The 27507-nt window shown below is 33.4% G+C and overlaps 7 protein-coding genes across 14 annotated transcripts in view; 3 read left to right on the forward strand and 4 right to left on the reverse strand.

Annotated features, from left to right (window-relative positions):
* LOC105248104 (eukaryotic translation initiation factor 4 gamma 3) overlaps nt 1-4172 on the forward strand; it is a 37727-nt gene extending 33555 nt beyond the window's left edge. For all 7 annotated transcript variants that reach the window (XM_011252706.3, XM_011252708.3, XM_025406255.1 and 4 more), the window contains 7 exons: nt 105-277; nt 483-562; nt 770-996; nt 2285-2428; nt 2517-2592; nt 2828-2977; nt 3166-4172. In XM_011252706.3, the coding sequence (XP_011251008.1) occupies nt 105-277; nt 483-562; nt 770-996; nt 2285-2428; nt 2517-2592; nt 2828-2977; nt 3166-3380 (1065 nt within the window). In that variant the 3' untranslated portion in view covers nt 3381-4172. The remainder of the gene's footprint in view (nt 1-104; nt 278-482; nt 563-769; nt 997-2284; nt 2429-2516; nt 2593-2827; nt 2978-3165) is intronic.
* Nucleotides 4173-6636: 2464 nt separating this feature from the next.
* On the reverse strand, nt 6637-8426 carry LOC105248110 (bursicon). The gene is made up of 4 exons (XM_011252714.3): nt 8300-8426; nt 8018-8184; nt 7399-7524; nt 6637-6978 (listed from the first exon to the last, which is right to left on the reverse strand). The coding sequence occupies exons 1-4, from the start codon at nt 8334-8336 to the stop codon at nt 6829-6831; spliced, it is 480 nt and encodes a 159-aa protein (XP_011251016.1). The 5' UTR covers nt 8337-8426; the 3' UTR covers nt 6637-6828.
* LOC105248106 (zinc finger CCCH domain-containing protein 10) lies at nt 8024-21398 on the forward strand. 2 transcript variants are annotated; one of them, XM_011252709.3, is made up of 4 exons: nt 8024-8193; nt 18758-19415; nt 19518-19812; nt 20605-21398. In XM_011252709.3, the coding sequence occupies exons 2-4, from the start codon at nt 18838-18840 to the stop codon at nt 21076-21078; spliced, it is 1347 nt and encodes a 448-aa protein (XP_011251011.1). In that variant the 5' UTR covers nt 8024-8193; nt 18758-18837; the 3' UTR covers nt 21079-21398. The 2 variants fall into 2 exon arrangements, with proteins under 2 accessions (XP_011251011.1, XP_011251012.1); XM_011252710.3 differs by lacking the exon at nt 8024-8193 and adding an exon at nt 18532-18628.
* On the reverse strand, nt 10031-10691 carry LOC105248109 (partner of bursicon). The gene is made up of 2 exons (XM_011252713.3): nt 10406-10691; nt 10031-10302 (listed from the first exon to the last, which is right to left on the reverse strand). The coding sequence occupies exons 1-2, from the start codon at nt 10658-10660 to the stop codon at nt 10132-10134; spliced, it is 426 nt and encodes a 141-aa protein (XP_011251015.1). The 5' UTR covers nt 10661-10691; the 3' UTR covers nt 10031-10131.
* Nucleotides 11103-12967, reverse strand: LOC105248108 (G patch domain-containing protein 11). The gene is made up of 3 exons (XM_011252712.2): nt 12724-12967; nt 11837-12115; nt 11103-11679 (listed from the first exon to the last, which is right to left on the reverse strand). The coding sequence occupies exons 2-3, from the start codon at nt 12060-12062 to the stop codon at nt 11144-11146; spliced, it is 762 nt and encodes a 253-aa protein (XP_011251014.2). The 5' UTR covers nt 12063-12115; nt 12724-12967; the 3' UTR covers nt 11103-11143.
* Nucleotides 13313-18486, forward strand: LOC105248107 (sarcolemmal membrane-associated protein). The gene is made up of 2 exons (XM_011252711.3): nt 13313-13539; nt 13638-18486. Exon 2 carries the CDS (start codon nt 13732-13734, stop codon nt 16144-16146), a length of 2415 nt encoding a protein of 804 aa, XP_011251013.1. The 5' UTR covers nt 13313-13539; nt 13638-13731; the 3' UTR covers nt 16147-18486.
* A 2114-nt stretch (nt 21399-23512) lies between the features above and the next one.
* On the reverse strand, nt 23513-25115 carry LOC105248112 (dephospho-CoA kinase). Its single transcript, XM_011252715.3, has 3 exons — nt 24898-25115; nt 24129-24420; nt 23513-24008 (listed from the first exon to the last, which is right to left on the reverse strand). Exons 1-3 carry the CDS (start codon nt 25007-25009, stop codon nt 23705-23707), a joined length of 708 nt encoding a protein of 235 aa, XP_011251017.2. The 5' UTR covers nt 25010-25115; the 3' UTR covers nt 23513-23704.
* Nucleotides 25116-27507: the final 2392 nt, after the last annotated feature.

The raw sequence follows: 27507 nt of genomic DNA on the forward strand, positions 1-27507 counted from the left end.
TATTAACCAAAGAGAGGACAATATTAGTCAGAATTTTTTAAAAGTATTATTGAAATTGATCTAAATTTGATATATAATTCAAATGTAATTTTCTTCCTGTACAGAATACGGTACTAGAAATCCAACAAAAGTTCGATAACGCAACATTCGCCAAGTTCACTCGCGAATGTATCAATTACGTTTTGGAAAAATCGTCTATCGAACGGGAGTTGATTTCCAAACTTTTATCCCATCTGCTTAGGCGAAATATTTTGCACGTAGAATGTTTCAAGAGTGGGTAAGTTATTCTCCTTGTTTATAAAATTATTATATATGTTGTACATATTAATTAATGATGAAAATCTTATGATACGGAGTAAAGATATAAAAGATATCTTTGTGTTAAGTATGCCAAAAGGATACTGATATTTTTTTGCATATAAACTTCATCGCAATGCATCAGGTTTTAACTCTTGTCAAATAAAAAGTAAATTCTATTTCAGATTGGGAGAAGTATTGGAAATAGTGGATGATCTAGTTATCGATATACCGAAAATCTGGACATACCTCGCAGAGATATTATGTAAGTAAATATATGTATATATATTATATTCTTTTTGTTCTGGACGATATAAGATTGAAAGAATCCGTGATGACTATCCATATCTTATGCCATAGAAAAATGCCATGCGGGTGCTTTAGCTCAACAGGCCTGAATAAAAGAAATATCGCAGTTTATTTGTATTGTTATAATCCAAGATTGACTCACATACATACATTTCTGTTGCAGCGCATCCTATCCAAGACGAAGCCATTTCATTGTACGAGATGAAAAGCATATTTGTGAGCTTGAAAAATCTAGGCTTCGTGGGAAAGTTCATCGGTGAACTTCTGACAAAAGTATCTCACAACAAAGGAGGTAGATGGGTCACCGATAAATGGGATCAAGCTGGACTCAAACTGAGTAACTTGATTAACCCAGAACTAGAGGATGCCGAAAAGATCACCACGGAATACGTAAGTATTCCTTGCGGTGATCGTCATAATAATATATAAATTTGTATATTTGTGTATGACTGTAAATTTTGTATATATGTTGTACGTATCTGTGTGTATGTATGTATGTAAATATTATTTTGCCTCTAACGCTTGCAGCAATATTTTCTGGCTAATTTGTACACTATTCTTTCTTTCTTTCATAGAACTGGTCGTTGAGAATGGCTATTCACGATTAGTGTACTACAGATTCTGAATAATTATAATAGTATATATACACTCATCGTGAATAACCGCTTAAGCTGCTGTAGTCAGATAGTATTTATTCTCGTGCAGCTTGTCTATAATAATGTGCATTATTATTATTTATTTTTTTTTTTTTTAATTACAATCAGCTTTCATTAATGCACAAAAACTTATTCATACATATATGCATGTACACAATCACTCAGATATATGTACATACATACACACTTTTTGTTATTTTTATATATTTTTTTTTATTCTATATTCACTCTTCTTAAATTATATTCATTTGTACATATTACGCACATACGCGCGCGCCCCACACACAGACACACACATACATACACACACACACTGCTTTTGTTTGTGCATATTCCTGCACAAATACTAATTGATGTATATAAATATGTAATATATATTTTTTTTGAGGGATGTATATATAAGTAACCCTCCAATAAATAACGCTGTCTCTTTTTCTCTCTCTACCTCTCCTACTCCTTTTCCTATTTTTCTTAAAACATTTTTACATAGATTATTTTTGCGATATTAGTTGATTTAATCAAGACTAAGATGAGAAGACCAGGATATGAAAACAAAACAGTTCATGAATTTATATATACGCAACATTCATTATAACAAGCACAATGGTATGCAATTAATAATTTAATTAACTACTAATGCTCTAAAAAAGATTATTTTATATCTTATTACTATATGTTTATACTTTTTTATCTCTCTTTTTATTCTTTCTTTTTATTTCTTTCAGTTTTTTTCTGTCAAACAAATACAAAGTAATCGAGCATCGCTTTCTTATCCTGCAGAATCTTTATTCCACATATAATTCTTTTACCCTATATTTTTCTAATTGGCATTCTTCTTACTAACGATTGTCCTATCATCTTATCATTTATACTGATGTATGTGTAATTTCTATATAGTTCATATATATATATATATATATATATATATATATATATATATATCTTTATGTATATATTCTGAACTTTTTCTTTTCTTACAAACATAATTTTCAATATCTCATTAATTCTTTTGTCATTTCTAGAATTTGGAGTTTCTAACTGGTGATTATAATAGTGCCAAAGGCTCTGCTACCACTGATCAGCTCTCGTTCGAACAGATTCAAGAAAATCTTACAAGACTTATGAAAGAAAATTCTTCGTTCGACGAAATTTGCAGTTGGATAACTGTAAGTATATTCTCAAGTTACCACATATGTATTTTCACAAATGATTTTCGTAGCAACAATCTTTTATAACGAATTCATATTGTTTCAGGCAAATGTTGGTAATAGAGATAAGGATCCCAAATTTATAAGACATTTAATGACTGCCATTTTAGAAACTACATTAGGTATGTATTAAAACTATATATTTTTCAGAATATTGGTTATTATAATTATATTATTACAAGTAATAATAGAAAAAAATATGATGAGACCTTTTTTTAAGAGAGTAAAGGTATATATGTGAATTATCTTTGTGTTGTTCTTAGCCAAAAGGATACTGATGCAACTTTTAAAAACAATTACTTTGAAAGTTTTCAGCAAGTTTGCTATTCTAAATTACGTTTTTCTATTTGTTTGCAGAACGACATTACGGTACGTGGAAACTAAATGTGGATTCTTTTACGAGTTTGCAAACTTTGATTCAACGATACGCCGACGCAAACGAGAAGCTAGAATTGCAATGTCTTTATGCAATTCAGAGATATATTAATAAAATCGAGTTTCCACCCGGTATGTATATGGAAATATGTGCATATATGATCAACATTAACACGAATTTGTGTCATACACATAATATATTTTTTACATATCGCATTAAATATATATTTATTTATTTTACTCTATTATATGTACTCTATTATATAAACATATGCATGAAGAGAATGTGGAGTTGACGAATCTTGTTCTTTTGATTACAGGCACTCTCGTTCCCATCATGAACCGATTGTGGATGGACAATGTGATATCCAGTGACGCGTTTCTGACGTGGCAGAAGGAGATTCCAGAAGGGGCGGATATCGAAGGTCATAGTGTTTCAATTGTCGCACTTACGTCGTTTTTCACTGACTTGCAAGAACCGGACGATAATTCTAGTGTCGAAGAATTATCAACTAGTGCGAATCAGGACTGTTGACGATATTGTGATCGATTACATTATCGTCTATTAAAAAGACTCAAATACGCGTTTCCCCGTTGAAAGAAAAAATACAATGCTCGAAATCAAATTGCAGTTGTGTTTTTTTTTTTCTTTTTTTCTTACAAAACTATTAAAACGCAGAAACGCGTTTCCTAAATATTAAAAAAAGAACGATATAATAAAATAACAATGAAGTGACACGTGAAAATGTATGTAATATAATCTATAATTCTTTACAACACTCTACCACCAACTAAAGAGGAGTGAGAGAACGCTCACAAAAACAAACTGCTGTATATGAGATACGCGCGATATACATAATGAAGATAAAGTTTAATTATTAATTATTACAGAACTCTATATATGCAAAATAATTATTATATATAATTCAATAAAATAGTTCAAAGTTAAATAAAGCAAAAAAAATGGCTCGAAAAATAATTATCGTGTTTCTTATGCAAAATATCTCTGCAGCGAGGTAGGTCGATCGCTCAATAGAACCGGAATACGCGTCTTTTTTCCATGCTTGGAATCGGAAAGACACTCAACGTTACTTCCGATATATTAATCCGCTATATTACGGATCACACAACCGAAGTGCTTGTTACACGATTTAGATAACAAATTGCAAATCGGGATATGCAATCGAGTAGGTCAATTTTAAATGGATTAAAATTTGCGGAAAGTAAGGAAAAGGCAACTTTACCGAGATAACCAAGTCTGACACTGACAGCGACATGGTTCTTCCTATTATTGTAATGAAGAATAAGGTGTACATATATGTATAAATGTATATGTATATATATATATATATATATATATATATATATATGTATACATATGTATGTATATAAGTATGTATGTGCTTGTATGTGTATATGTATATATATATATATATATATATATATATATATATATATACACATAATATATGCATGTATATATATTTATATAACAAAATTTCTAATTTATATCTTTGCAAGATATAAATTACAATAACTTATAATGTATTATAAGAAAAGATACTCTCGTCAAATACGAGATGGGATAGAGAGAAAGTGAGAGGGATATATAGCGCGGAATTAGGATCTGTAATCTAGAGAAGACGTTTTGAAAAAGTTATATAAAGAAAAAAAACGAAAGATTACAAATGGTGTGCATATTAAGGTACTATTTTTTAACACTAGCTATTTATAATCGCAGAAAGAGAGAGTGAGAGAGGGAGAGCGGAGCGCCATTTGGACGTATCCACGTGGTAAATGCTGTAGCGAATTGTATAAAATTGTTATTAAACTGATTTGAGGTACAGCGTGTGAGCTCATCTTTGTTTCGAACGTGCTCGTAGATAGGAGAGACTGATTTTGAGTGTGTATGCGTGTACAGCTATCAAAGAACACATTACATTTGTCTGGCATCTATCGTTATTAAGTGCCGACCATACGATTTATCGTACCTGTAAAAGGTAACTTAAACATTCGGAAAATATTGTGGACATTTTCGAAAGGATGAACGTAAAGAGATATACTCTCGCAAAAGTATATCGAGAAAGAATGAGAGAGAGAGAGAACGAGAACGAGTATTTGCTTCGGTCTCCCCCGAAATCATCTATCAGAATCTTCGATCGACCATTTTTCGGAATACGAAACGTACAGACGAATCGATACAGGCTTGATTGAAATTACTGGAACATACCTATATATATTGTATGTAAATATATATTATTATTTAAGTATATCAACAGTCTGTAATGTTTCTTCTATCGGTTCAAATGGAAGTGGAAGTTACAGTGCGTGTTTCGTTATCTGTAACAATGTTTTTCTCCTCCATTCCCTACGCGTATACATATGTTCCTTCCTTTTTATTGTAAAAATTTTTTTTTCTTTTGCAGTAATTCCTTGAAACTCATTGCACAGATTCAGATTTTCGCACCAACCATAAATAATCCAAAATCGGCAGAAAGATAAGATAGCTCATACTGAATAAAAGAGATTGGCATTTTCTTCAATCTGATTTTCTTGTGATCGAAGGGATTAAATTATACGAAATGTATACGCGAGTATACATTTATTATAGAGCTGCTACATATATATGAAGAGTATACAGAGAACGTGGTAAATAGCAAGTGCAACAAAGAAGAAAAAGGAGAGAGCGTAAGATTTGCACGTGAGTGTACACATATGTGGTGCATCTTTCGAACCCCGCAGATATAAATAAAATATAACACTAATTTATATATTTATGAATAAAAAAATATTGTTAAAAAACAATGTGAATAATAAATAAAAGATTATTATTGTAAATGAGAGTCGAGGACGACACTATAAAAAATTTCGACGCGAATTACAAGAGGACGGAAGCTGCTTTGTAATGTTTTACACGCAACATATATGATGCGATGACGCGTTATTTTGACGTTTCATCGCGTGCAAACACGCACGTATACAGAGTGTTTCAGATAGATAGAGTACGATGCTATTGTATTCTTTTTAAGAAAAACTGAGATCTTTTTTTTTTAATTTAACAGTTTAACTAAGTTAAAATTTAAAAAAAAATTCATTCCTTTTTAAAAACTAAGATCTTTTTACATTTCTTTCAAAAACTAAGATTTTCTCTTTAATTTGACAAAATTTCCAAAAATTATCATTTTCGCGCGAGAATCCTTATTTTTTTTATTATACAAAGAACATCGAATTTATTTATTGGAACATTCTGTATATTGTTATCACACATACTCGAATGCATATGTTTCTTTTTGACACATGTAAACATTACTTGGAATACATATGCTTGCTTTGACAGATGTAAAGATTTACACTATCATATCTTTATTTTATATTATATTATATATAAAATAAAATAATATAAAATATATATAATATATTATATATAAAATAAAGATGTTGCTGTAGAATTCGGAAAACGTCGCGATACATATAAATATACAAATACGTTTCTATATATAAATCATATCATATAAAAAAAGAAAAGAACTATTACAGCATAAAAAATAAAAAAAAGCTTTAGTCACACAAAAATTGTCAATCTTATTTTCTTGAGAACTATATTTTGCCGATGAGACGCAATCGATGGAATAAGTAATAATTAATAAAACTTTTAATTAAATACTACTACTACTTTTAATTTAATTAATTAATTATTAGTAAATTATTAAAATTATAAAATATAATAAGAGATGCTTTTCTTGCAATTTCTTTTTAAAATAAAGAAATATTTGAATATATTTTTACGCGTGCGATTTCGTCAACATATATTACATATTAAAATCTGTCGCAGAGTCTCGACCACGCTTTTATGTATTTGAAAAAAAAAACATCAGCACAAGAGGATTTTCTTACCAGTTCCTTAAAATATCTAATTTCGCTCGAAATCGGCGACAGTCTCGATGGCCGGAGAACAACATTTAATCCAGAAGAGATATATCTATCTATTGTAAACCAGAGGATCTTCTGAAATGCGCGGACGTTGCAAAGGGACCCTCGTCGGCAAATCCCGCGATCTCTTGGGGGATTATCGCGTATTCCTCGACACTGGTGCACGGTCTGCACATGCACTCCAGCGGCGCCTTGGTAACCATCTGGTGAACAGATAATATAACGATATAATACAGCATTTGACATTTCACGTTCAAGTCGAGTCGAACGATCGCGATTTCGCGATCTGACAGACAATTTCGGGAAACGAGGATCCTCTTCGTTCGAAAAATGGAGGAAAGAAAATAATCAGAGGACTCGCTCCTCTGATCCTCCTTCGTTTCAAATCGGGCGCCCACGCTCGCGGTCCGCGTCGTGCTCGCCGATTGGCCAGAGGTCAACGCGATTCGAAAACAACATGGCCGCGCGAGACTCGCGATTGTCGCGAAAGGCTTCGCTGCTGACTCGAGCGGACGATCGGTGGTGAAATTGAGCGAGTGTTGGTTCGTACGTTGCTTCTGCGTGACTCCGGACGTCCCGATCGCGGATCTTCGTGTCGCGAATAAAGCGAGGGAGAATCTCACCTTCCGGAACTTCTTCTCCCCTGGTTTCGCCCTCGGACAGAACAGGGAGACACTAGCCTCTCTCTCACCGCTTTCCTGACAACACATGCAACTTCTCTCCATTTGCCACATCTTGGACCCGGACACCTGTGCGTGTCAACAAACCGAATCACATATCGTACGCGTATATATTTATTACATGCGTTCTCCTCTCCTCATGTTATATCCCGTTGTATTGAGTGACAGAAAGTAAAAAAGGAGAGGAAGATAACGGGCTCTATCAAACGTCAAGATACTCGCGAATCTCTCTGCAATGTTATATCGGTCGCAAGGATTTATGTTTATAATCTTAAAAAGTGTGCTTTTTACACGTGTATACATTTTGTAAATATACGAAGCGAGATCTTTGTATTGTAATATTCGTTAAAATTTTAAAAATACATCTTTGTGCAATTGTAATTTATGGAAACAGGATGTCTCTTGCGTATCTTGTGAATGCAAATATTTTAGCTGAATTATTTTTAAGATTTATTTTTAAACGATACGAAATTTATTTTTCTATTGTACTTTATAAAATTGTCATCCCCGAGATTACTATATTTTACAAGATTATTTTACTAACTTGTTGTATTTCTCTTACCTGTAGGTAGCTGCTACATCGTCCTCTGCATGCGTAACTGGGAATCGGCTTTGGGACGCAACCTGGATATTGGAGAAAGTGTATCACGCGGGTTGCCTGGCATTCGTCCACTCCAACAATTGCTTCTGCGCTCCCGTACAGCAAGCACATCAGCAGTCCATTGATCGCTGTGCGCAGTAAGTAGATATTATCTTTATTTATTTCACATAACACAATTGCGAGAAAGAGATAAGTTGAGAATATTAGTTTGCGAGTATATTCTCAAAATGCTAACTTATTCACCAAAATAACGAAGGAGTTTGCTCCTACAGCGGTACATTGCCTTCTCTTCCTAGCACTTTACTGTGCTTGTAAGTCTTAGGTCGTAAGCTTTTATACACCATAGGTGGCCATGTTTCCTCCCTTCCTTTGGCTGTTATGTTTTAGCAATCAGAAGGTCATCTGTGTACAAGAAAGTACATAAACAAAAAAGAGATATATGGAAAATATTTTCTTATGTATTTTTCTAATTTGAGCAAGCTTTTTTTGCTAATAACTAAATCTAAAATTTTCTTTCATTTAAAAATTACGAGGCATATATAAATGAATATAGCATAATCACATTGTTTTATGCCACAAATATGAATTTAGATTTTTCTACAATATGATTTATATATATAATAAGCACTCACATAGTCTCCTAATTTTCCAAAAAATATTATGAAATGTTAATGTTTGATATGTAAAACACAAATATTATAAAACATTAACATTTTACATGAAAACTATGAACTATGCTATATATTGTGTCAATATGTATTTTAATTATAATTTATTATTTTGCAATACAAGAAAATTAATTTTTTACAAATTACAGTAATTTAATCAAATTTTATTAACTTATATGACTTTATTGTTTCTATTTTTAGAGAGTATACAAGTATAACGAGTATAACAAATATATATAACACAATATATAACAAGTATTCAATCAGAATAAATTTATTTTTTCATCTATGATGATATGAAATATTTGCATAATTTTATTTTTTACAATTTAAAAACTAAGTTTTCATAATGAGATATTTAATTGCTTAGGATTTATAAGCTATTAAACATAATTATGCATATTTATTTAAAAAAAAATAGAGTAACATATCTTTTCATTTTGTGTAGTTTGATTGGATTTTACTACCCAAAATTTTAATTTAGAAGTAAGTTCTGATATTTAAAATTTTGTAAAGTGAAAGTTTGCTATCAAATTCGGAAATATCTTATTATAATAATTATATATAATTTAACAAAACTAATTTTTTTCTCACATTGTGCATGTAAAAATTTGTAAATGAAAAAAATTTCTTACGAGAAAAAGATTGAAATAATTTACTCTACATTAAAATTTAATTAAACTTCATCCCTATCTATAATTTTTTAAATCTAACATTAAATGTATTGGAGCAAATCTTGAAATTTTAAAAGTATATTTAATCTGAGATTAATCAAACAACATTTATTTGTGTTAATTCTTTAACACAAAGCTGAATCAACATTACTTTGGATTTATTAGTGTAATCGGGCCTTAAAACTTGAAATCATTAAAAGTTTATAGATTTTTTGTGTATTATTTTATGTATTTTTTTTTGTTAATATGTGAGGAATTATTTCTGTTTTTGAATGTTATTTAATCTTGTTAAATAATCAAGAGCAGATAAAGAACTTCCAAATATATGTGAAACAAGTTTCAAATTTTTATTTAAATGAATTATATTTATCTCAAAGTATCAAAGTATCAATATATTATCTCAAAGAATCAATTACATAAAAAAATAGGATACATACATATGTGTTATATGGATATTATATCAAAATTCATAATACACTTAAAGAAAATTAATCTTTGAAATTTTATATTTATTGTCAAAAAAATAGATAATGCATATACAGTAGTTACATATATATAAATAAATCCACGTTGCAAGTGTGTTAAGAAAAATTTCTTTTTTTATTTGTTTATAGAATTAATTTTTTTATTGATTACAATATTTTTATTTGTATTTTCTATCTAGCAATATAATTGCGCCACATAAAATTATAATTTAAGTCTTCACAGAATGTATAGTTTTCAATCGTGATTTTTATCTCGCGAGGTCGCCGCACTTGATGCATTTACATTCGGCCGGTTCTCGTATCTTGATTTCCATAATCTCAGCGTCTATGCCTATCAATTTGATCCCATCCGCGTCATAACATTGATTCAGGATGACAAATCTTTCCTTTAAATAACTCTCCCGGCAACAGTAGCATTCCTGCATTTACAAAAAGATAATTATAATTTAAGGATGATATATATATATATATATATATATATATATATATATATATATATGCATCTTTTTTGCATCAACTTACTTTTGAAAAGCCCGTAGTGGTGATAACGCTTGGCTGTACCTGCGAGTTACAGAATCCTTCGCATTTGGTAACTGATACATCACCGCTACACGTTCTTCTCAAACGTCCTATCTCATCGTATTCGTCTTTAGTAATGCGCACCTCTGACTGCAGAGTCTCGCAGCTCTCGTCGTCTATTTTCATTTCAGTTTTTTCGGCCTCGTTGACCGTAGCATAAATCACGAGAATTAATAACGACTTTGGGCTTACCAACATTATATAATATTTATTAATGCAAACCCAGTAAAGCGGCTCGCCGCAAAGGTTTCTACGATGAAATGAGAAAGGATAAAATCAAACAGATGCTTTTATAGGTAATTTCCCACTTCCTATTGTATGTAAGAGACAGGGGTTGCGGGCGGGTCCCCCGCTGTTTTAATAGTACAGTTTAACCGGGAGGTTCAAGGGAGTAACGACTTCTTTCTGCTCTTAGGGGTGGTAATACTCGATTTTCTCTCGCTTGAAACATTATTTTTTCAATATTTTGCATCGTACGGTTAATAGCTTTTTTATGTCTCGTATATGTACGATAAATTGACCAAGTTTGTTATGTAATTTATCTAAAGTAAATTCTTTCTTAAAGTGTATTATCATATTATCTAAAACACATGATTGATCAGTTTAAGGAATGTTTTTATTATACTTTTTCTAATACGCATTGTAAAGATAGTTTTATTGATGAAAATATTCTGTATATATTCAATGATCGTTTCTTGTACTTCCCGGACAACTGTCTCTTAAATCATCTTCGTCATTAAACTTCACTCCGCACCAAATGCAGTAAAAATACGTCTTTCTTAAATACTTAGTAAGAATATCAAGTTTCTCTAAATTACTGAGTGATTCTTCGTCGCTATCGCTTTCGTCTTCAATGTCGTCTGTGTCATCTTCTTTTTCTTCTTTGCTCGCTTGTGGCCAAAACCACACTTCTTGAGGTTTTATCACATTTGTCTTAGTATCTAAATCTTGACATACGTTTTGACTTTTGTATAAATCATACTTTTGTACTTGTTCAGTTTTTCCTTGCGCTATTCTGCTACGAAAATCACTTGTATCCATATTATCCAATTTTGCATTTATACTCTTGGGGTTGTAGGATTCTGTTTTTCTTAATGTTTTGCCTAGACCGTGTCTGTCTGTCTTGACTTCTACAGGAATTGGTTCAACTATTCCTGATTGAGTCTTGCCTATGCCTTGACCAGGCTTATATCCCATCTTCATAAGCATTCCAAAACCTAAAGACAAGAAATAATTATTTATTACATATTAAAATAATTATTTATTACATATTAAAAATATTCTTATATTGTCAAGTGCATTTTTGCAGCAATGTGTAATATGTATAATGATGTTAAATGTATATTCATCGAATGCTTATGTAAAGTAACAGACCTTTATTTGTACTCGCAATAGCAGACGACAAGCCTTCCTCCCTTTTTTCTGCTTCCACTACTCGTATCGATTTATTCTGCTCCTTCAGTCTGGATTCAATTTCAGTTTTCTTTTTCATTAGTGCAAATTCTCTTCTATCAGAATGTCTGTATATGAGACTCGATGGAATATGCTTTTCAGAGCCTTGTAAAAATTTATCAGACATATAGTCCTCTTCATCTGACATTTTTGCAAGTGGGATTAATATTTAATATTGAAGAATGTAACACTTGTAAAACACTGAAAATAAAATAATAGGCTTTTAATAAAATTATAAAATTTGTAGATATGATAAACTATTATATTAGTTGTTAATATTTTAAAATTTCTTAATTATTGGTAGTATAAATTGCAATGATATTTTGTAATTCTAGAGAAATAATCTTTTCTTATTAGAAAAATTAATTATTTTGCAATGTGATGTCGCAAAATATTAATTTGATTTTTGTTAGGTTATATTCAACTTGACAAAAATTATAATTCTTGTCGAGAACATTGATTCTTATAATACTTTTTGATCTTTTTTTGAATCGAGACCTTCTAACATACAAAAAACTTGAGATTAATTCTTCATGAATTAAAATATTTTCATAAATTTTATAATTGAAAGCTTCTTAGTATTTCCTCCTTAGAATATCTCCCACTTTTTCTTTCTTTTTAAATTTTCAATCAAGCTCGAACTATCATTGATTTTTATTCATATACCTTAATTGTTAGAAAATCATTACATCACTGAAAAAATGTCATGCATTATTAATATTTCTATTTATATATGTAATTTAAATTCACTGCAATATTTTATCATTCACGGACATAACAAATATGTGCTAGAAATAAATATAACTTACATAAGCTTATCACGTGACTGAGGAAAGATTTTTATTAATTTGACGTAAGAAGCTACTTTATTTTCTCATCTTTGTCTCTTGCCGAAGTTTCGCGACCGCGATTGTACATACGACCTACTCGAAGTAGGTAAGGTAGGCATCCCTCGTCTCGCTCCCTCCGCGCCCGACGACGGCCGCGGCGCCTCCCGGAAACAGCGGAACGCGGAACCGAACTGTGGCACCAGTGTCGCAGAGGAACGCGAACCGTTGTATTTTCACGGGGGCCATACGTCGTCCGTGCACAATATTTTTCGTCCGATCGCCGAGATCCGGAGGGCCGTCGCCGAACTCGCGATTCGTCCCGGCCGTTCCTCGCGCGGCGTGTCGTCCCCGTCGCGCCCCGGAACCGGGCTCGTCGCGAGCGAGCAGCTGGCGCGGATGAAGAAACGCCACGGGCGAGATTACGCGACAGCGTAACCACGTTCGACGTATTCCGTCTCTCCGCGAGGCGAGTGCGTCTCGCGGGAGCCTCGGCTCGATATCGTCGGGATAATCGGCATCGACGCATCCGAGGAGGCCGTGCCACGGCGCCGGGAACATACGGACTCGGGGCGAGACCTTCGAACGGACGGATCTCCCCACGAGGAAGTAAAGGAGGAGGTGTCGCGGGGGAGGTGACGGGCGGTTCGGAGTGAATCTTTATTGAAGGTGATATCTTTGTATCGAGGAAAACATGCCAAATACGGTGTCGTCGTGTCTCGTCGCTTTCGGCGACGAGTCTCGAGGGATCGCGTCGCGATCGCCTCGTGACCGAGTTTGAGGACCAAGTGCGCTCAGGTATTCGATACACGTGAAGCGAAGATTTTTTTTTTGCATTAAAGAGATCTATCTTTCGCAGTGGGAGTGTCGCTACGATATTCTGGAATAATTTTCAGTTTTGTCGCTGTTGCTGCCGTGCTGCCGGACGACGATCCGTTGTAAAAAAGACTTATCCTCGGACTCGCTCGAATATTATTCACCTCGGCGGCTATGGTTGTAGCCAGCAGCGGTGGGTGGGTACAAAATGCCAGTTCGCCCGCTGGGCAGAACAATTCCAACCTGAACCAAAATAATACGCAAAACAACAACAAAATGACTGCCAAAGGTGTCCTGATCTGTCGGGACAATTCTCATCCGTTCCAGGAGCGTACGTTGACCTTGGAGCAACCTGTCAAGATCGGTCGCTCGGTAGCCAGAGCAAGAGCCGCGCCAAATAATGCGATCTTCGACTGCAAAGTACTGTCCAGGAATCACGCGTTGCTTTGGTATTCCTCCGGTAAGTTTTATCTACAAGACACATGCAGCAGCAACGGTACATTTGTCAATAATCAGAGACTCAGCGCCTCGGGGTTGGAGTCGACGCCCAAGGAAGTATGTTCCGGGGATATAGTGCAATTTGGAGTGGACGTTGTGGAAAGTACAAAGAAAGTTACCCATGGATGTATAGTCGCTACCTTAAAATTGTATCTGCCAGATGGAAAAGAGGCTAAGGCTAGTCTCAGCACTTCTGTTAGTTCACCCGCTGGAAATGTATCCCTCGAGGATCTTTATAAGCTTAATCAAGTTATGCAAGAAGCTTCGAGACGAGAGAAAGCCCTGTATTCTAAACTGGGCTATCTGCAACAGTTGGTGGAAAATACTCGTAAAGCTGCCAATCAATCGTGGAAAGCACTGATTACGGAAGACCGTCTGTTGTCGTGGGTAATGACCGTCGAGAGCCAGTTGGCGGTTTATTCTAAGAACTATACCGAGGACAAGATTAGAAACGAATTAGCGAAGCTTCAGGATGAGAAAGCGCAATATCAGAATGCTGCCAAGGAAGCGTTACAAAAGATACTGCAGGAGAAACTGGAGGTCACTCAGAGATTGGTACAATTAGAGGGACGTCTGAATGAAACGGAGGAGGAGTGTCAAAGTTTGCACAATGTAGCCAAGTATACTCAAACGGAACTCCAGGAGCTCAGCGCGAAATACGCGGAAACTCAGAAGAAACTCCAAGAGACCACCAACAAGCTCTTGGAAAGCGAGGAGAAGATGAAGGATATGTTGCTCAGCGCGGAACAAGAGAAACGGGATCTCACAAAACGACTCGAAGATCAATCGAGGATCGAAAAGAACCTACGGGCGAGATTGCGCGACTCCCGATTGGATTCCGTCAATATTTACAAGCAGATTACTGCCTTGAGAAATTATACGCAGACCCTGCAGGATATGAATTCAAAGCTGGAAGTGGGCGAGAATTTCGATTCCAAGACCAACGAAAATCCCATAGAAGCTATAGATACCATACTCAATAAATTGAATTCCATTCACGTCGACAACGTCGACGTAGACAGCGATATTAATTTTTACTTCTCCAAGAGCGAGCAGGATAATCAGATGAATTCGCCGGACGCCGATACGAAGCAATTGAAATCCGCCAACTCCGATTTATCGTTCACCAAAGATCAGCTGGACGATCTACAAACGACCGACGACAGTCTCACGGAATACATCTTGCCACCGCCATCATCGACGACGCGCGTAGTATTACAATCGATGTCCAGGAGAACCTTAGTCAACGGGAACTTGGCCAATCTGGATACCAACGACGACTCGGATACAAACTCGGAAGCGACCGACGACACGTGTAGCATCACGAACGATGATACGAGCGAGAAGTCCGTTATAGAGAATAAAAAGGAGGAGCTAGACACGATGGCCGAGTTGAAGAGCAATCTGGAGGTTCGATTCGCCAACGTCGAGAACGGTCAACAATTGGAGGTACACGACGAGCCAACGGAACAAATTGCCAAAGACGATTGCAGCATCGCGGAGATGGGAGAAACGGTAGAGGACGTACCGGACAACTCCATCATCGACGACACGATAGACGACAGAGGCGACGAGACGGGAAACGAGCACGTCGCGCCGACAATCGAGTGCGAGGAACGCGTAGAAGGGGATTACATCAAGACCTTGAAACCCGTCGTAAAGAACGACGCAGCGATGCAACAGGCTTACCACTCCAGCAGGGACTATGTGCTGCAGATGTTAATTGGCTCTTTAGACTCGTTAAGAAGCGAGGACAGCTACGAGGCTCAGCGGACGGTTAAGAGGGAGATGGAGGAGCTGAAGGACTGGCTGATCCGCGAGCCGAGCGAGATCGTCGTCGACAAATTGAAGGAGCTGTATTATCGCGCCAAGAACGACGCCCAGCGCATGCAGGAGGTCACCGAGGAGCTGGTTATAGTGAAGGAAAAATACAACACGTTCGTCGAGGAGAAAGCGGAGCTGTCGAAAAAATACATGTCCCTGAAGGCGCAGTGCGGCGATTTGCTGAGCGCGACTTACACCGTGCCGATACATTACGTGGCGCCTATCGCGATCATGCTGGTGTGGATGCTGCTGGAGAAAATATTCTAATCTCGCGTCTCTCTTCTCCCTCTCTCTCTCTCTCTCTCTCTCTTTCTCTCTCTCTCCGCGCGCGTCCGATATTCTCTTCTCACAACTGCGTGTACATATACGATACGAGCGTCTTGTGTCTCCCCCTCTTTCCTTTCTGGATTTTTTTCTCTCTTTTTTTTTCCTCCTCTCGCAATATCGGATGCAAAACTCGAAAAAAATTTCGCCGAGGGCGATCGGACTCAGCATAAGTATGCGTAAATTTTATTCTCGATGCAATTTCAATGTTTTTTATACGAACAAACGTTAAGAATTGTACATATATACATATAATATATATATATATATATACATATATCTTTCTCTTTAATTTCCCGGTCCGACTCGAAGACAAGGATAGGAAGATAGGAAGATAGGAGGATAGGAAGATTCTTTTCTTTCGCAACGACTGTTATCGTAAGCGAGCCTTGTATCGGCGTTATCACGCTTTAGAAAGGAGGAGCAAGATCAAAGATCAGGGAAAGAAACATCGTGCGTTAACTATATCGGATTATTATGTATATCGAAGCCAGAAGCTCGCGAACACTCACGCTCTCTGGAAATTACAAGTAGCTAGGAGGATGGGAGGAGGGGAGGGAGGGGAATGTAGATATGATATCACGTATAAAAGTTCAACATGCTGCCAAGCTGCTGCTGAGTAATAATGGCTCAAGTCCGATTCATAGATACCGTGTATTTTCGTTTGTACATTTGTTTGTTTAAAAATGATACGTTTCTCTCTCTCTCTCTCTTTCTCTCTCTCTCCCCCCCCCCTCCCTCTCTCTATGCGCGCGTCAGCGTGTTAAAAGATTAAAGATCTTAAGTATATATATGTATATACACAGTGTATCTTAAAAAGCTCCCACTAAGCAAATAGCGTTATTCCCGATTAAAAACCGAGTCGAAAAGTCCTGAACCATTTTTTTTCCAAGATTCATTAAATAATTAATCAGATTTAAGTATTAAAAAAATTTCTGAAAAGATGAATTGTTTAAAAATTAACACAAAACAGTTTATTTTTTTGCTTATCCAAATCTTCATATGTTGACAACGAGGAAGTTTGTCTTTTTATTGGCGCGATTTTACTCATTAATTACTACTTTATTAAGCATTATGGGGAAAAAAATGGTTCAGGACTTTTTCAGGACTCTGTTTTTAATCAAGAATAACGCTATTTGCTTAGTGGAAGCTTTTTAAGATACACCCTGTATATCGTTTACCGCGAACTCACGAGGGATACTCGTCTGCGTCTCGAGTGCGCACATTTTTCGATTGTTCATGAAGTACTTTATAAATAATTTGTACATACAAATAATTATAGAAAGCGAATCTGCCGATATACTCATCGTTCGGGATATCTAACACGCTTTTTCTTTCTAATTCTGTATAATTGAGGGATGGATTTAAAGAGAATCAGAGACCGAGTAGGAAATGTGCGCCTTTTTGTGGTGGAATGTGAGAAGGGAAGTCTCGATCGTCGCGTTCACATGTATCAACAGGCATATATTATGTGTTACAGCATTATCCTCCCTCCCTCTCTCTCTCCTGTAATCGTAGGTCCATTATTCACGAGTGAAAATTAACCGCGAAGCGCATCGCAATGCGAGATGAGTCCCGGATCCTCCGACTTTATTGCACAATCATACCTTTATCGTCTCTCGCTCTCTCTCTCTCTCTCCCTCTCCCTCTCCCTCTCCCCTCTCTCTGTCCCTCTCCTTTCTATAAATGAATAGCGTGACAATACAAAAGCATATCTATTCGAGCGACCTAATAAACGATAAGCGAAAACGTTTATTCCCTGGAAGAAAAAAAAGGAAAAATTTCTCCGCATTTATGGTAGACCCTTCCGTTGATCTTTACCTTGAGGAATGGCCTTTATACATCGTCTACGTCTTAAATCGAGAAGATCCCGCGATAATCGTAGTTTTCTAATCCATTCTTTTGATACAAACGCGTGACGCAAAAATTGACAGTATTTTCTTAATTCGTTAGTTTAGTTGGAGAGTGTGCCATTGCTCGCAGCGCGCGTCTACTTCAATCGCATTAAATAAGGAAATCATTCGTGTGAGTGCGTCGCGAAAGAACAAGGATCCACGTGATACACATTTCCCAAGAAAGTTGCGAGCTTCGATCGTTAGTCGCGGCTCGATCTTAACTTTCTTGACGGATTGAGACGTACCTATCACGGTATGATTTATCAAAGTAAATATGGTAAATAAAAATGCTGTAAATAGTAATGTTGATATAATCTTACTACCGATGTAATAGTCGTATTATACGAAAAGGGAAAATAAAGACAAAAGTTAACTTAATTCAAGCAAATTGACAAATCTCGTCTTGTTACTTTCAATACCCCGTTTAATTGACGTTTCAGCTTAGAACGCGCCGCTCTATGGAGGATGTATATAACGCGAGTTGAAAGTTAATTAAAACGAGCGATTAACACAGCTTATCTCGTGGTTTTGTAAGTACTGCTTGCCACGAGCGAGAATTAAAAGTCTTTTTTTCTCAGTGTCTAACGCCTGCAATAATTATTCTATATATTTTTAAATCTTTGTCGCACTATATATCTCTTTTTTTTTCCTTTACTTAGGGGTCACACAACGTATTAGCCGTGCTTAGCCGGTTCCGTTGATTGATCGAAGGTACGACGACAACCGCTATGCTTCATCGATGAAAAAGCTGAAGAAAAAGTTGGACAGCAACGGGACGGCGGGGCAGCAACAGCAGCAGCAGCAGGTGACCGGGATGGCAGGTGGATTGAACGTAAACGCGACAGACGCCCCCGACGTCGCGAATCGCGTCTGCAGGGATTTCCTGAGGAACGTGTGTCATCGCGGGAAGCGTTGCAAGTATCTGCATGAGCGTTCCGAGGACGATCCCGTGGAGGAGTACACCTTCTGCCACGATTACCAGAATGGCATGTGCAACTGGCCGGGCTGTAAGTTTCTCCACTGCACGGAAAGCGAGGAGAAGCGTTTCCGGGCGACCGGCGAGCTGCCGTCCCACGTTCTCAACAGAACCAAGATCGGTAATAACGACAAGTCGGATTACCCATTGTGCAAGGACTTTCTCAAGGGAAGTTGCCAGAGAGCCAACTGCAAGTTTAGACATTGGAAGAAGGAGGAGCCGCAACACAATCTCATGTCGCCATCGCATCACAACGCGTCCAGACCGCAGCACAATTTTAATGGCACGAGCAACGGCGGTAGTGCCGGTGGCGAGAATCGCAGATACGAGGAGGACAGAAAGTAAGCGATCTCTTGGATATATAAGTTCCTTTACTTACATATATAAGTTGCAATGTTACGTTTTGTTTTTAATCATTTTTTTCTTTTTTCATAAATGTGCAGTTTTCACTGGCAAATGGAAGATCAACACAACAACTTGGTCGCCAATAACGGTGGTTACAATACGTCACATCCGACCGATTACATCGGACCACCGGAACCAAAGAGACGAATAGTCTCGGGCGAGACAGTCGTTCATTTTGATGCTTCTACGATTGTGGGCCAACAACACGCCACTCAACCGGCGGTAACGCCGAGTTATTATTATCCTGTGATACCACGTAATGAAGCACGGGCTATCGTACTTGAGGATGAGAATGCATTATTGAGGAAAAAAATAGAAGAATTGAAGAAACAGGTATATAAGATTCAAATATTCACGTTTATTATAAAATATCGATAAAAATATCGCCTGCTCCCTAGAAAATTTGGAATTTTCAAGAATTTCTTTTATATTTGGAGAAATCAGGAAATTATCGTGGAATTAAAAAAAATTCTCTTTGATAATGATTTTATATATATATATATATATATATATATATATATATATATATATATAGAAGTAATTATAGATTGCTTACAATTTATAGAAGATATTAGAAGCAATCAATAATACACTAATAAATCGAGTTATGAATCATGTGTTTAAAATATAAATATCTATGTATATCTATCTATATCTATCTATATGTATTTAATATATCTATCTTAGTTTATTCAATGTCTTAACAAAGCTATCAAACATGCAGTATATTATTTTAATTGTAATTTTTTTAATGATAAAAAATGAAAATGTTATGCAAGTGAAAAATATTCATATATCTTATGAAAGCTATTCAGTTTAAGTTTCTACCAAATTTGCAAATTTAGCATTTGAAACTTAAATAGAAAGAGCTCTGTTTTTTCTTTGAAAGAATGAAAAGCATTAAAAAATGCATGCAATAGAACAATTTATTTTTAGAAAGTTGCACAAAAAAAATCTTTAAAATATGTTCTTGGAATTTGAAACAAAAATACCTACAAGAAAAGGGAAATTTTTTTTACAAAATTTGAGTATAGATACTATGTGTTAACTTCATTTCTATTATTTAACTTGTTATACGTTATAATGTATAAATTTATTATTTTATTCTTTCACTTTCCATCTTAGGTTAGCGACTTGACAGCGACGAATGAATTTCTGTTGGATCAAAATGCTCAACTGAGGATGTCGGGCAAACGGACCGCGAATGTAACAGCCGTAACGGTGCCGGCGGTCACGATTACAAACACAGTTCCGCCATCGCAAGCCCCGACACCTCAACAGATGGTCAACGCGGCCGTAGCCGCGGGCACTCTGCGAACAGTCACCGCCAGCGTAGCCACTGTTCCTGTGAGTATCGCAACCGTGGCACCCGTCTCGATTGCGGCAGTCTCGATGGCACCGGTCTCGATACCACCGCCGATCGTCACCATGGCGCAACAGACCATCTCGATGAGCGGCTCTGGACCTCCTCAAGCTACTAATCAGCAGCCACCCAACACGCAACAACCCGCAAGCCTACCTCTGTCGATATCCGGCGCAACCGCGCCCCTCGTTTCTTATCCCATTATGTCTCAAGAACTTAGGCCTGTCTTACAGTAAGTCGCGTTGCAATAAATGCGGACACTTGTATTCCAGCAAGATATCGGCAAAGATATGATATATATGACCTACCTACTTGGCTATTAAGAATTAACATGCATTCATCTGCTGACTAAATTATGTTTCTTTGGTAAGGAACCGATATATTTCGAAAGTACAGGAAACAGAATACAGAAAGATCAGGCTGTGTATAACACAGATGTATCGCAAATCTGTAGTAAGAAATAAAAATATTTACGTTCATGCGATTTCACATTCTAATTTTCTTAATTGCTCTACTTATTTACGCAAAGATAGAGTCTAAAGGAAATGATTTTGTTAAAAATAAATAATTAAATTATATTTGATTAAAAGTAGATATTTCTAGATTCTACTCCTTTACCTTTTAATAATTTTATATATATATATATATATATATATATATATATATATATAAAATTATTAAAAGGTAAAGGAATAGAATCTAGAAATATCTACTTTTAATCAAATATATATATATATATATATATATATTAAATTATATATATATATATATATATATCTTATATCCGTGTGAAACACTATAAAATATTCTTTATCTTCTTTGTGAATAGTATTAGAAATATACATTAATTATATGGCATAATCGTCAGCAAATATGTATATCTAAAGTGTGTATAGTTGCAGAATAATAGGAACGACAATCTACAATCACGACAGTTACATCATGACTTATTCCTTTGTATCTTCTTTTTCTCTATACATTATATTACACACAGTCTCATATTAATCTCGTTTCTCTATTTGTGTGTAAAACTTAATGAAATTTTATAGATGATAGTGAATAGATTAGAGAATTGTCGAGAAAATTGTAAAATAAACGGGTATGAATAAGGAGAATGACTCTCATTTAGATTAATACGTTAACATAAGTACAAAAATGAATAAATGTAGAGCATATTGAAAAAAATATATATATCTTCGAAAAGATTCGTACTGATATTTGAACTGGTTTCACAGAATCTTAGTATGATATTATGGTATTAAAAGTACAATAAAGTTTATCTATTGGACGAGAACTGATTTCGGAGCTCTTGTCCGATTTGTTTAGCGAAATATTCAATATGTTTCAAAAGCGAGTGAGGTATTCTCCTTGTTTATAAAATAATCTTTCCATATAGTATATTCATATTAATAATTGATAATGAATATTATGTAGACAATGCTGTACATATTCTATGTTGCTCTTTCTTTAGATTAATCTCAAAAAAAATGTATTTTATACTTCCACTTTTAAACATGTAAGCAAAAACCAATTACTCTTATAATACTTTAATAGATTAAGTACTTACACATAGTCCTTTATCAATCTATAATTTAAATAAGCAGCTTTTCATTTTTGGATATTAGGGTAAAAGCAATTAAAAATTATATTTATAGCCCACATATACAAATGACATACATTTACATAAGTGTGTATACATATATACACACACACACACACACAACACACTTATTTCATATATATGAAAGATGCATGCGATAAACCAAATGGACATACATCTGATTTCAAGTCGCATTATTAATTACGACTCTATATACTTGTATATATTTTGCGATAATTAGCATTTAAGAAATTGAGCACTGTGTACTCGTGTATTTTATATATACATACAAATATGTATGAATAATCTTTTACGTATGAATTTATGTTAAAAAGCACTTTATTAAAAAAGAAGAAAAAAACGAATGTGATTTTTACTCTTGTACTGTTGCAATCACAATACTTGTATGCAAATAATCCAGTTACACTTCAAAATTTTTCAGTTTCTATCAAATAAAAAAAAATATGTGAAGAATGTTTTTTTTATAATATATAATTTTTATAAAAAATTCTTATACAAGATACATATTTTGATATATACAATTATATATCTTTATAATAGAAGCCATTTTATTTTTTACATATTTATCGTTGATTAATGTTTCACATTCAACTCAATAAATGCATCAATTACACAAGACATTTGCATAAATCCATACATACACTTACAATAAAAATGATAGAAAAAAAATTATACTTTATATTATGTTATTGTTTGTAACACTTATATTGTCTAATTTAACTTGTAAAACATATCGCTTCACTTTCTTTTTTTTTTGGTCATTTTTATTTAATCTGATTGTATGACATAAGTACTAAATATGAGATTTGTTCATTTTTATTGATAAAATACTTTTTTATACATTGGACACTGACATACTCATGTACATACAAACATGCATACATAATTCTATAAATTCCTTTGCCCTATCAGCTACAGTGCATTACAACCAAAAAAATGGTTCTGGTTGTTGTAAATCAAATTATTTAATTGCATAATTTATCATCACGTGAAAACTTTTTTTCATACAAAAAGAACTTATCTTTTTATACAATATAGTTTTTATTTTTATAATTTATTAAATTTTTTAGCAAAAGTGATTCTATTTTGTAAACCACTATTATCTATTCTAAAAATTTTATTTTGTTTTGCGAACCTGTCGCTGTATAATATAACTAAACACATATTTGCTTTTATCATGTAACTAATAAATTTACAACAGAAGAAATTTATTTACTGATTAATTGTAATGGTAAATAACTTTATGCTGTAGAAGATAAAGATCTGGAGCTTCTGTTTCTTAACCAGTACGTGCCAGCTACCAATATAGTACAACAAAATCCGACTAAAAAACGCAATTTCCAATGATGCTTAGAACATCTTAATACATTAATCACTTTTATAGTTTGTTCCCTAGTGTCGCTTTCGCTACCCGAATTTTCAATTACAAAATTTGCCATCTCTGCTTTCTTCTCTAAAGACATTTGTGCAGCTATTCTTACTTTTGCCTTAGCTTCTGTAAATCCGCTACGTTCCATTAAACGTTGTAATTGAAGATCTTCTTCGCTGAAAGCGATAAATGAATTTATAGTTTAAGTTTCAAGGAATCAAGACTTATTTTGCTCAATTTTAAATATTAATATGCTATTCTATTACATACATTGATAGTATTATATATATGCATACCATGTTACAACTATAATTTTGTGCAAGTAATTTAACATATGTCCTGTTTCAAAAAGCAATGGTAGGTCTAAAACTATAAATGGATAGCCTTGTAGCAAGTATTTAATAGTTTGCCAATATATTTCCTTATATATATCAGGATGTGTAATGGCATTAAGTTTCTTTCTCTTTTCAACATCGTTAAATATTAAATCGCCGAGTTTTGTTCTGTCCAAGTATTTGGTATCCAAAAACACATCTGGTCCAAATTCCTTTTGTATCTTATACCATGCTGGCTTTCCTGGTTCGACAACTGTAATTAGATATAAATAGATATATTATTTTCTATTAAATTTGCTTTTTCAAAACTTATTATATCATGCATAAATGTATGATTTATACTGATAATGTATACTAAATTCTTAAATAGATGGATATCGAATACAAAAAATCAGAAAAGAAATATAACTATTAATAATATTGTTGAAGAAAATGTTCACATAAAAAATATAATAAAATAGTAAAATGAGAAGCTTAAAAATTATATATATATATATATATATATATATATATATATATATATAATTTTACTATTTTGCTCAATTTTACTCATTTTACTATTTTATTATATTTTATTATATATATACTATTTTATTATATATATAATAAAATAGTATATATAGTATATAATAGTATATAAATAGTATATTTTATTATATATATACTATTTTATTATATATATAATTTTTTTCATAATAATTGTAGGATCAAGTACAATACATATTCTAACCTTTCCGTGCAATTAAATCGGCATCTATAACAGGAATTCCATGCTCCCGAAAGATAGCAGCGACTGAGCTTTTTCCTGTAGCAATGCCGCCTGTCAATCCAACCAGATACATCTCGAAAAATGCAAATTTTACACGATAAATATAAACAAAAAAATAATCAAGTGCACATAACCGAAATCAGCATTTAACTCAGGGTATGGGGTGTGTTCGAAAATTTTATTCGACGAAGCAGCGTAGCATTTGATGGACCAATTGAAAGAAAGAAACCTGTGCTCTTCTCAAACTAATTGGTCAATCAAACAGTAATCTGCTCCGACGAAGAGATTTTTCGAACGCATTCAACATGGACGTAATAAAATGACTACACAATTATGACGTTATGTACGTACATATAAATATTTAGCACAATGTGTGTATCTATACAATACACACACAAGCATCCATATGACATATATACATATACGTAATTACACCTTATAAGAGATATTTGTACATAATAATATATAATCATCTTGTTGTGTATATATTATTATATATTTAAACCTAAATTTTTTTTAAATACTTTCTAACAGTCGAAAGATAATTTTTTATCTTTGAAAAATGAGACTTTGAAAATAAAAAGGAAAAACGTGTGAAAAGACAAGAACGTTTATATTTCAAGAAAAATAAAATTAACAATTGTTGATTTTTGTTTTTTTTTTTTCGTTTGTACATTATCTTATATATCTAGTAGGTTTTTCATTCTTAAGAAAATTAGAAAAAAAATATCTTAAATTAATCTTCCTATAATTAGGTCAATTTTTGCAACCTTATCTTACATTTATTATTTTATGACAATATCATGCGAAATATAATTTTTACTTATGGAAAGAATATTATAAATATTTAATTGTAATAACACATATAATTAATAAACATACATATTAACATACATTTATATTTTCTTTTCTTAAGGGGAAATTCGTTAGAACAGACAATCGCTTACGCAGAATAATAAAATCAATTAACTAAAAAATACTGTATACATAAATTTTAGATACATTAAATGAACTGAACAAATAAAATATATTTCATATTACATTAAATATTAATATTTCTTAATATTTCTTGTAATAAAAAGTTAGAGATCACTTATAAGAGATACTAAGATTGAAAATTGGAAACAAAAAGGTTGCTATGTAGGTGGATATAATAATATAAAGTAATATAAAATCAATATTTTTTTCATCTTTGCAAAATATTTTCCAAAATAAAAGAGGTAGCTTTTACAATAAAAAGAGATAGCTTTTACAATAAAAAGAGATAACTTTTACAATAAAATAGTTATACCTTAATACTAGAAATATGCATTATCATATAAATAAAAAAATTTTGGTTTGCATGTATCTTAGATGATATTTTTATATTATTTTTCAACAAAACATGCCGATACTTCCAGAGACTTTAATCATTTTAATGTGGAGTAATAATTCGTGATATTCTTGCATTAGAGTTATAAAATTTGGAGTATCCATAATATCTCTGAAATATAATTTTATGAAATCTAAGGCATATTTTAATAATACTGTTGCATTATTTAAACGTGCGAACTTTAAATGTTCTGCAACGTTGTCTTTTGTTGTATTTTTGATTACATGTCCTTCACATATTAATTTGAGATCTTTTAAATCATATTTTTCAGCTGCTATAATAAGTTCACAGGCTACTTTTATATCTGTCTGTACATTTTCAGATAAATAACCAGTTTGTAGAAAAAATAACAATTGCTGTAGAATATTATACTTTATATCAGTTATTTCTACTTCATTATTTACACTTTCTTTTAAACCACAATTAAACATAGCTTCAAAAACTTCACTTTTTAAACATAATAAAGCCTTACTTGCTTGAAGACGTTTTCCATCTATTACAAATGTAATAAGCGAATCAGATTTATTATGAACAAAGGATCTATCTCGCATATGTATTTCTGGATTATATGTGTAACATATATTATCATTAATTATGTCATCACATATAAGGAATTTAAAGTATATTGTAAGTGTCTCATTAAGTAAATACTTTTCTTCATTATTCTTAAGATACATAATAGACAATTCAGATATGGTTTCTTCATCGTTATTAACAAACAACTCAATCATATCTTTTGATGTATTAATAATTTTTCCTTCAGTACTGTTAAGAGATACAGAATAAGAAACTGTAATCGATTTTATATTATCTTGTATATGCTTATTCTGCAAAGCAACAAAAATCACACATTCTTCTTCGAAAGACACATATAATGTAAAATATTTGTTGTTGTTATTAAAGTATAATCTCCTAGCAAATTTGGAAGTTCTCCAAAAATTATTAATACTCCATGTATAAGTAAGTCTGTGTAGCTGTAATTCTGTTCGACAATGATAAGTGGCATCTTCAGTTATAATCATCTTGCAGTTCCTTTTTATCCTTCTACAACTAACATTCAGTAATTTATTTTTATAAGTATTAAATGTATCATAAAAACTTATAAAAATATATTGAATAACATGCAAATATATTAAATAGCTTATTAAAGTTTATACATGAACTTTTATAATTGTTCTACAATCTGTTAATTATTCAAA

Source organism: Camponotus floridanus, unplaced genomic scaffold (assembly GCF_003227725.1).
Source record: "Camponotus floridanus strain SB8 unplaced genomic scaffold, Cflo_v7.5 scaffold138, whole genome shotgun sequence".
NCBI lineage: Eukaryota > Metazoa > Arthropoda > Insecta > Hymenoptera > Formicidae > Camponotus > Camponotus floridanus.